This window comes from Urocitellus parryii, chromosome 6 (assembly GCF_045843805.1).
Source record: "Urocitellus parryii isolate mUroPar1 chromosome 6, mUroPar1.hap1, whole genome shotgun sequence".
In the NCBI taxonomy this organism is placed as follows: domain Eukaryota; kingdom Metazoa; phylum Chordata; class Mammalia; order Rodentia; family Sciuridae; genus Urocitellus; species Urocitellus parryii.
The window spans coordinates 80,946,844-80,957,804 of record NC_135536.1 but is presented as its reverse complement, the minus strand read 5'-3'; the positions used below and the strand labels follow the sequence as shown (position 1 = coordinate 80,957,804).

The window sequence follows — 10,961 nt, the reverse complement described above, 5'->3', positions numbered from 1 at the left end:
TAAAGGGGCTTTGAATGCTTGAAGAGGTTGCAGTTCACCTGGCGGCAGAGAGGATACTCTAAGCCCCGAATGGGATGGTCAGCATCTGCTTTGAGTGCAGATGGAGGCTTGTTGAAGCAGCAGGATGCTATGCAGGCTTTGTAGTGACCCTGGTGAAACCTGATGAGAGAAAGGTACAGATATATGGCTGATGTATGAAATTTAAAAAGGAAATATGATACACTAACCTCTGAAAAATTGCCCTTAACTGTATCATGGGTATTGCATGTTTAGATTTAACACATGAATATTTGCTATTTTTTTCATGAGATCTTTTTTTTTTTTTGTAATAAAACACAGCTGAATTCACTTGTCCTGTCAGTTTCCTTTTTCTTCCTTCCCAGAGAAAATAACTTTTCTGGAGTTGGATATTCTTTTTGTTCAAACTTTATTATGGTATATATGCATTTTATGGTATATATGTATATGCATTTATATTTATATTTAATAATATTTAATATGTATGGAATTAAAACTTTGGTAGATTTATATGAATATACTATTTTATAATCTGATATTTTCCATTAAATATTATATTAAATCTGATTCATTCTTATTACTTTCCAAAATTTGCAAATAATTTATTCCAGTGAATTAATATACAATAATTTATTTATAAATTATTTCATTACTAGATACATTTCGGAGGAAGAATAATTATATTTGGTATCATATTAGTTCACATTCTCATTTTGGTGACATTAATTTTCTCCATTTTGCTTATGGGAAAAGTGCTCAGAGATGAAATGTATGTTATTCAAGATCATCAAGTTATTAGGTAGAAGAATGTGAAACATAGTTTTTCATATACTGAAACCTATAATCATTATATTATTACATGGAGATTTTTAAATTGTTATTAGATCTTATAAGAGCTAAAATAGAGATGAATTCAAAGGAAGACACAATCTTGCAACCTCTAATAGCAATTACGGCTTGCTGGACCCTCTCTAGAGGTTTCATCCCTCTGGAGACAGAGTTGAGTGTTAAACTGGCATTTTCTGTTATGAGCCCATATAGAAACCCATCTATTTCAAGTAAGAGTATTTTCTTGAACAATGAGAATGATAACAAATGTTTTAGGAAACTGTCATATTTTTCAAGATATTAGAAAGCTGAGAGTTGTCTGGGATGGTTAATTTTGGTGGCCAAAGCAGTACTCATCAATGTCATTAAGTGGCAGTGAGGAGCTGTAAAAGGTGCTCATCTTTCCCCAACAGTTTCTATCATCACCTTGTCACTTGGGTTCTAGTCTAAGCTCTATCACTAAGTAAGTTTATTTTTTTTGTTAAAGTTACTTAATATATTTGGTAATGCATTTCCTGATCTGAAAAGGTTAGAGACTTTCCTGAATTAGAGATCTTCAATTTATCTGTATGTTTTAAAGCTGACCTCATTGATTTGGGTCTCCTCGAATAGATTGGAGACTTACCTTTTAGTTCTATTCTGACTTTTGGTAGAACAAAATTTTTCATTCTACCTTTTATTCTGTCCTCATCTGGTAAATTTAACTGCAAATAAATGGATTTTCTTTATCTTTTCAGCAAAAATTTATGTGCCATATTTTACATCAGGAGTGATTTTAAATTTTTGTTACTTTGGGTATATATGGAGGAATGGGATAATAAGTGGGTCAGATGGTCAGATGGTGATTCCATTTCAAGTTTTCTGAGGAACTTTCATACTGCTTTTCACAGTGGTTGCACCAATTTGCAGTCCTACCAGCAATGTATGAGTGTATCTTTTCTTCCACATCCTTGCCAAAATTTATTGTGACTTGTATTGTTGATAATTGCCATTCTGACTGGAGTTTTAATTTTTTTTTTTGAGTTTTAATTTTCATTTCTCTAATGGCTAGAGATGTTGAACCTTTTTTTCATATATTTGTTGACAGATTGCGTTTTTTCTTCTGTGAAGTGCCTTTTCAGTTCCTTTGCCCATTTATTGATTATTTGTTTTTTTGGCATATTATGTTATTGAAATATATATTTTATGATATGGAATTTTCATGTTTTCTGCCAGCAAGTAGCATCTTATTTTTTTATTCATTCATCAGTTTTGTCTCATGAATTGAATACTATCACCGACAAGTAAAATAAAGAGGAAAAAATTCCCAAATATATACAAAAATTATATGATTAAGATATACTAATTATTGCACCAATTAGAGTTTCATAGATAAATAAACTTAACATCAAAGAGTGTAAGTAACTTGCCCCAAATCAAAGCTGTCAATGGATGAATAATGCAAGAAATCTTGTTTTGTGAATTTAAACCCCATAAGAATATGTAACTAAAATTAAATAATTACAAGTTAACATGATGAATCATCACAGAGATTTGTAAAATATATTTTCCATTTCACTGTGATGATTCTGCTAGCTTTAAGCTTTTCAAAACATGGATCATGTACTCTAAGGTAGCCCTTCTTAAATTACTGTACCACAAGGGACCAGTCCTTTTCCCCATTAATTTGCCGTCCTTCACAGGTGGAGATTTTTGGAAAAATACAAAATCAGAAACATTGGTATCATTGTAATGTTAATTTCTAGAGAAGTTTCTAAACATTTGTTTTCAATTTTTGTACCTAATGTGATGCAAAATGATAACAATTCATAGGTACTTTTCAGTAGACCATATTTTTGTTGATTTAGGAGCCTAAATATGGGTAAGTCATAATGCCTGCCTTCAGGAAGTTTATGGTCTCCTTGATGAGTTAGATTTGTACCAATTTTATTTTAATATAAGGGACAGTAAAATAAATACTAGTAATAATAAAGGGAGATTTCATCGATGTGGCAAATGTAAATTAATTGTGAAGATGACCACATCTTAGAGGTAGAGTTAGAAATAAAGGAAGAAAGGAGTGTTTTCCAGATGTTTTATTGTCTTGAAAGTTGATGCAATAGTGCTTAGTTACATGTGACTGGAGCTGACAAAAATAGGAAGAGTTTTTTTGGTTTGAGTTCTTATTACTTACGTTGGTCATCTTCTTTCTCACAAGGAACATCACAAAGACTAGCTGGGAGGAATCAGGGTGTTTTATTGAATAAAGACAGAACGTAAGTGTCGAGAGGAGATTTACATAACGGTAACCAATTTTATATTTCAGGGACTATTAGCATGTGAAGTCAGTTTTAACGCTAAAATATAAATAAACTTTTATACTTTGACTTCTCTCCTCCTAGTTTATTAATATACTTGTCATAATTTGCATTTTCTCCTGTTGTTCTTCAGGCAGCACCTCCAACAAAGCCAATGGATGGTGCAAATCACTCTGTGGTGTCGGAGTTTGTGTTCCTGGGACTCACCAACTCCTGGAGTATCCAACTACTCCTCTTTGGGTTCTCCTTCATGTTTTATGTGGCAAGCATGATGGGAAACTCCCTCATTGTGTTCACAGTGGCTTCTGAGCCTCACTTACACTCTCCCATGTACTTTCTGTTGGCCAACCTCTCCTTCATTGACCTGGGTTTTTCTTCTGTCATCTCCCCAAAGATGATTTATGACCTTTTCAGGAAGCACAAAGTCATCTCCTTTAGAGGCTGCATCACTCAGATCTTCTTCATCCATCTCATTGGTGGTGTGGAAATGGTGCTACTCATGGCCATGGCCTTTGACAGATATGTGGCCATATGTAAGCCTCTTCACTACCTGACCATCATGAGCCCAAGGATGTGCATCTTCTTTTTAGTGGCTGCCTGGGTGGTTGGCCTTATTCACTCAGTGGTTCAATTAGTTTTTGTAGTAAAATTGCCCTTCTGTGGCCCTAATGTGTTGGATAGTTTCTATTGTGACCTTCCTTGGTTCATTAGACTTGCCTGCACAGACACCTACCGACTGGAACTCATGGTCACAGTTAATGGTGGTTTCATCTCTGTGGGCTCCTTCTTCATACTGATCATTTCCTATGTTGTCATAGTTCTTACTGTTCAGAAACACTCTTCTGCTGGTTCCTCCAAGGCTCTGTCCACACTGTCAGCTCACATCACTGTGGTGGTCTTGTTCTTTGTTCCTTTGATATTTGTATATGCACGGCCGTCTCCCTCCACACACCTGGATAAGTTCCTGGCCTTCTTTGATGCAGTTCTGACTCCTTTTCTGAATCCTGTCATCTACACACTAAGGAATCAAGAAATGAAGGTGGCAATGAGGAGAATATGCAGACAGTTAGTGAGTTACAGGAAGATCTCTTAAGTGATTGGTGGTGTTGTAAAGAATAGACTTTTGAAGATCACTGTGATAGTCAAACTCAGATAAAAGCTTCTCTTTGTCCTATCTTGATTTGATGAACCATACTGTATTAAGTCCATTTTATATTTCTCTTAAGAAAGAGGGCCATTAATTTCTGAAAGAGGAGGAATTACATGCAAAATATTTAGAAACCAAAGATTATAATGATTTTGAGCCTAATTCCAAATGGATGATATTAGATGAAGTAATTATTAGAAATACATAACAGGAAACTCTACCTTAATTAAGGACTTCAGAACAGGAAGAAGTTTCTCCTTAGTCCTTTGTAATCCAGTATGGCCTCATCTTAAGTTGACTACATTTGTAAAGATCCCACATTCACAAAACTGCAAAGAATCTATTTGGTGGACACCAGTCAACCCAAAGTAGTAGTATAGGTAGTGAAGCTATCAGGGAACTAAAGTGGTTGTAGTATAACTACAGAGTGAAATGTATTTTTAATTAACATAGTAGAAGTAACTTAGAGAAAACTGAGCTCCAGTCTTGCTTTGATGTAACAGTTGATAATTAAGTGTTCCTTAATGTTTTTTATTTTAGTAATTCATCAAAGCCACACTCTATAAACTTTGCCCAAAACTTAACAAATGTCATCACCTCTCTTTAGTTTTGTTAATTGAAGTTATACCTATACAACAAGGGAAAATATAATTTACTTCCTACTTTCTATATCCATTAGGTTTTGTCTTTCACTAAGACTGGGTTATGCATATCTATCAGTGAAGGGGGCCAAATTTGAGGCCTATATTTGGAAATAATCAGCCATTTTATCTTAGAATCTACCTTTTTTCCTCTTGAAAAAGAAAGCCATATCCTTTTACCCTTTATAGCCATTTTTATGTTGTCCACTATTTCTTCTCATCTCAGTTACCCCTTTTAATTATGACTTTAATCAAAGTGACTTACTCTTATTTCATAGAGAATACTTTAAAAAAATCTTGCCCATCTGCCAGGCGTGATAGTGCATATCTGTAATCTCAGTGGCTTGGGAGGCTGAGGCAGGACTTCAAAGTTATCCTCAGCAACATAGTGAGGTCCTTAGCAATTTAGTGAGACTCTGACTCTAAGTATATAAAAAAGGCTAGGGATGTGGTTTAATGACTAAGCATCCCTAGGTTCCATCCTCAGTACCAAAACAAAACAAAACAAAACAAAACACTACTACAACAACAAATGCCCTGTAGCCTGACTATAGTTAATATGATAAAAACATATTGTTCAGGAACTATTATAATAGGGGAATAGAGACCTTTCAGCATTGCACTGGGTTGAATTCTCCATACAGTAGGAATAGGTGGAGAATTTTATAGCTAAGCAGCAGGTTGTGAGTCAGTGGAATGAAAATTATTAAGAGAAGATATCAAGGGTGCGGGTATTCTCTGTATTTCTACTTAGTATGATTTTTGCTAAAACTGGGTATACATACCCATGAGGAAAGGGGGCCAAAGTAGAGGCCTAGTTGAGAAGAGAGCTCAGAGGGGGTCTGACTAATTTTGGTCAGGAAAAGAAAAATCTTTCGCCTCTTAAGAAGGAAAAGTGAGAATCATTGACATATAGTTATTTTAATGGGCCAGAAAAGCTCATGAACACTCAAAATATAACTCCCTATTTCTGCAAATATCCTACCCACATGTTAAAGGCAGTAAGTGCTATTTTTAATCTGTTATTTCCCATCATCCTTCATATATGACACCTATAAAAATATCTAAGTTTTCATAAAAACTTAGTTTTTTTTTTGTTTTATAAAAACTTAGGTATTTTTATAGGTATCAAAATTTTTTTAATATTTAATTTATTTTTAAAATACATAACAGTGGAATGTATTACATTTCTTATTACACATACAGAGCACAATTTTTTTATATCTCTGTTTGTATATAAAGTATGTTTACACCAATTCATGACTTGATACATATACTTTGGAGAATGATGTCTATCACATTCCACCATCATTGCTAACCCCTCCCCATCCCTTCCCCTTTACAGGTGTCATAAAAATTTAAGTTTTTATAGATGTCCTATATGTAGAATGATGGAACATAATGGGTTAAAAGCAGAAAAAAATGAATATATTTTACTAATACGTTTTGAAGATACAGAGACTCTATACAAGTATAGGTAAAATCTCTTACACACACATACACACACAGACACATATGCAAGTATCAAATATTTTCATATGCAATCTCATACCAGATTTATAAGAGCTGTTCTATTTCCCATGGAATGAAGAAAAGCAGACCAATAGATAATAAAAGCAAACTAAACAAATTGTCTATTATCTTTCATCTGATACACACTACATCTCTACTATCCCAGTAGAGATTATTGAATGATCAGATCTTGAAATCAAATTTGTAATTCTTACTATCATCAGTGAGGAATTAATTACTTATGAGACATGTTGAATCAGAACCAGAACCAGAACCAAAATTTCCCCAAATCCAGAAAAATAAATAAAAATCACTACATCAGAAAACAAAGCAAATGTCAGATTGCTGCTTGATAATCTCTATTGGAATCTGGAGGAGACATGACTGGGCTTAAGCAGGAAATTCATTATTTGGGAAGTAGATTAACTGGCTCCAGAATGTGTGCTCACTTGGATATTGCAATGGAAGTTTCAGAGGGGTCAGAGGATACTTTTTAAAGAATTAAAGACACGTTTATATAAAGTGGTCATGTGTCATTTATTCATCTCACTGGTGAGGGAAGAGCAAGATTATAAGTCAGTTTTAAACACTTCCATTGTAATGGAATCTGTTTCTAAGTCTAAATGAATCCCCCCGAAAGTGCAATTTAAGGACTCTTGATTTCACCAATTTCTTGATTCTGACAGTGGCAATGTTTTATAAATGGGCTAATGAACTGTGACCACTTCAGAGCTTTTAAGAGACAAACCCAAAGAAGAAGAAGAAAACAAAACTAGTCAGGATACCTCTTATTTAGAAAAATATTTTATATCCTTAAAATTATATTTCCTCACTTATTTCATTTTTAAGGGAGAGAGAGAGAGAATTTTTAATATTTATTGTTTTTTTTTTTTTTTTTTTTTTTTTTTTTTTTTTTTTAGTTATTGGCGGACACAACATCTTTGTGCTGAGGATCGAACCTGGGCCACACGCATGCCAGGCGAGCGCGCTACCGCTTGAGCCACATCCCCAACCCACTTATTTCATTTTTTATGCAGTTCTTTTCCCTTGGTGGAATTCTAGTTGATGTAAGGACAGTATTTGATACATGATATAGAAACAGCCTATATTTTAAGACATTTAAGAAAGATTAGAGAGGTCATCAGAATGAATAATGCTCAAATTGACTGTTAAATGTGAAATCCAAATCAAATCAGTTCTCTAGACTGAAAGTCATTATGTTGGGTAGAATATGGTATATTATTAATAAAAGCTGGGTTGAAAAGTTCCGCAGCTGTATGGCAAAGTGAGAAATTGCATTCTTGCAACCTGAAAACAAGGTCCAGTGTGGTAGTGTGTAGTTTGTTGGCTAAGGTGTTGATGAAATACTCCTGGTTTCATAAGAAATCAAGTCCCACAATGATGACACCCAGAAGCCTTGGGTCTGGTAGTTACAAACTTCAGTGGTCATGAATCTACCAACCAAGCAGAAAGGAAGGCATCGATAAGCTGTGTCCACCAGCTAATGTAGCTTGTTCTTTTTCCTAACCAATAAGTATCTCATATAGGTAAATATGTGAAGGTGTTCATCCTTTTGTCTAATTAACAACTATGGTCATGAACTTTCATATGGAACTAGTTAGCAGTATACCTTAGAAGTGTTTTCTAGAAACTCCACTTGTGATTATATATGCTTTGGAAGTACTTGCACATGTGTACAAGAAGACATAAAAATTTGCTGGTGGTTACCTTGCAAAGCAAAAATTAACAGAAACCTAAATGTACAACAATGGGGGATGGTTATACAAACTCTTGTGATGGCTAGTCCCTCTTGCCCTCCCATACCTAATTTTCATCATGTTTGCTCTGCTCTGTCAAACTGAACATTGGGACTGGATCAATGAGTAGTTTTTGTCCTTGGGCTTCTGCACATGTGAAGCTAATGGACTCTATGGCAGGAATTTGGAAGACAGAAAGTGGAATGAGGGTGTGGATTTCTTTCTCCTTTCTGAATTCTTCCACCAAAGCCCTCAGATCTCCTTGATGGCCTTTATCTAGTGGAATTGCTCTTTGTTTTCTGTTAATGCTCCCTGCGATGGGACCTCATCCTAGGCATAGTAACCATTTCTTTTTTTATTTATTTATTTTTAAATTTTGGTACTGAGTATTGGGATGTTTACCTCTGAGCTACATTCCCTATAGTAATCATTTCTGATTGTATCTAGATCCTGGATACCTTATCATTCCTTTTTGATTTCCTTTAATACTATCTACATCCTTGTAAATTAGATTAGAGAGAAGCACTGAAAGCCAGTCACACTAAAGAAATTAAAAATTGCTTAGCATTTTTGTAGTCAATACAACATAATTTACAAAAGGAAAAATGGCTGATTTAATATTTTGGTCTATTTGCTTTCTAATGATAACTGATTGTTTACTGTCAATTAGTTATTACACATAACTTTAAAATGAGTTATTTATAGATGCTATAGGTATAGAAATATAATGCATTGCCCTCAATTTTGGAAATTTACAGTCAAATGATACTGGTTCTTTGGAGAAAGAAAGATTTTATATTTTCAGTGGAAATTCATGGAAAGAGGAGAAAGGCTGAGATGGGAAAGGGGATTTCTGCCTTTTTCTGTCTGTTATGCTCGAATTTGGGACCCCTAAAAGACCACCAGAGACCAAGATCCATGTAAGTAGCAAAGAGTCATTTATTGTGAGCTAGCTCTTTCCTCCACGCACATAGCAACTGGTGATGCTGAGAGGCCCTGAGCCCCGGTTTGCAGCAGTTTTATACTCTCTTTGGGGAAGGCAGGGACTTCACATACATCATAGCATCTCTTAGCAAATCATCACACACCGCAGGAAAATCATAAAACAACTCTAAAACATGATTAGCACATTCACTGGTGGGAACAAGTTGGGTAGGGGTGATTGGTTAGTACAAGAGGGGGAATTCGTTTGAACTGATTGGTTTAAGCCATGAGGGGAGTAAGAGCTGAACTACATGGATTCCCAACATGTTATCAACCACCATAAACTACTGGAAGGGTCATCTGGCATCCCAGGTATTTTCCCTGTCTCATACTGATTGGTGGTTGCTAGGAGGTTGCTATGGGTCCTCACCTAGCCTGACTGAGTCAGGACACCTGGCTCTGTAGATCCCTCCTGTTATTTGTAGATAAACAACTCAGCAGGATGGGTATGTGCCTGGGAGTGCTCTGGGTTTTTCTAAGAACAAGGGTCACCGCCCCCTTCCTTGGACAGGCTTTGCTCTGAGTTAGAGGCTGGTTTCTCAAAAATGGAGTCACATCAGTTTCTCCTTGATCTCATGCTGTTTGGTCAACCTATAACTCTATGCTGATTTATTAGATTAACATACTTCTAAAGTCATTGATATAGGAAAAGAAATATCTTATTAATGAGAAGAATTGACAGGATGTTCCAAAAGTCCTTCAGTCTGTATTCAGCCTAGCCACCTATATTTTTATTTCCTAGTAGTCATTTAATCAAGATTATCATGTGCTACCTCAGAGGTGTAAATCTTTTGTAGGGTATTTATTATTACTATGCTCTGAGATGATATGAGCTAGCATTTTTAGAGCACTTCCTCATCCATTTTGATTTGTTAACTTCCTCCTTAATTATCTGCACATCACAGAAAATTTATAGAAGCATGTAATGCTCGATTAAGTATTTTATTTCATAAGGAAAAAGACCGATTTGACAAAGTTCAATATTTCTGAAAGTTTGACTAATTTTAATTTTAGAATTTCACTAATCTTTTTTACTAGGCTGGAAGATTGGAGATAGTGTGAAAATTGAATTTTTTGTCTAAGTGATAATTCCCCATTGCAGGAAATAATAGCATAAAGCTTTTACAAGGTGTTGTTCCTATAACACTCTTCTCAAATGTGTCTTGTGTGGAAGTGTGTGTGGATGTGCATGGTAAGTGCATTTAGAATCTGATCTATTATCAAATTTTAAGTGAAAAGTACAGGTTTATGAACTATTGTTATCATGTTGGATGTTAGATTCCCTAGAACCTACGAATTTTACTGCTGTCAGTTTGTATCCTCTGATCAGTGTCTCTCAGTTTCTCCTTTCTCTAGCTTTTGGTAACCACAGTTCTACTCTAAGATTCTATGAATTAGACTATTTTAGAGTCCACATGTAAGGGAGATTATGTAATAGTTATCAGTACACTTTGTTCAATTTCATTCTACAGTTCCTCTGCTCATCTCTGTTCCTTAATTCTCTGCTTATACTCTACTGAGCTGCCTTCTATTTTCATGAGGTTCCCTTTTTAAAAATACTGATTTCTCTATTTCTTCTGCATATGAGAGAAAACCTTTGACCCTTGGCTTTCTGAATGGCTTATTTTGCTTAGCATGATGTTCTCCAGTTTCATCCATTTGCCATCAAATGCCATAATTTCATTCTACTTTGAGTAAAACTCATTGTGTGTATATATCACATTTTCTTTATCAGTTCATTCATTGGTTGGTGGATACCTAGACTGGTTCTATAATT

At 35.0% G+C, this 10,961-nt stretch overlaps 1 protein-coding gene across 1 annotated transcript; it reads left to right on the top strand.

The window, feature by feature from the left end:
- The first annotated feature begins 3,297 nt into the window (after positions 1 to 3,297).
- LOC144255355 (olfactory receptor 4F3/4F16/4F29-like) lies at positions 3,298 to 4,236 on the top strand. Its single transcript, XM_077799855.1, has one exon. The coding sequence runs from the start codon at positions 3,298 to 3,300 to the stop codon at positions 4,234 to 4,236; it is 939 nt and encodes a 312-aa protein (XP_077655981.1).
- The last annotated feature ends 6,725 nt before the right edge of the window (positions 4,237 to 10,961 follow it).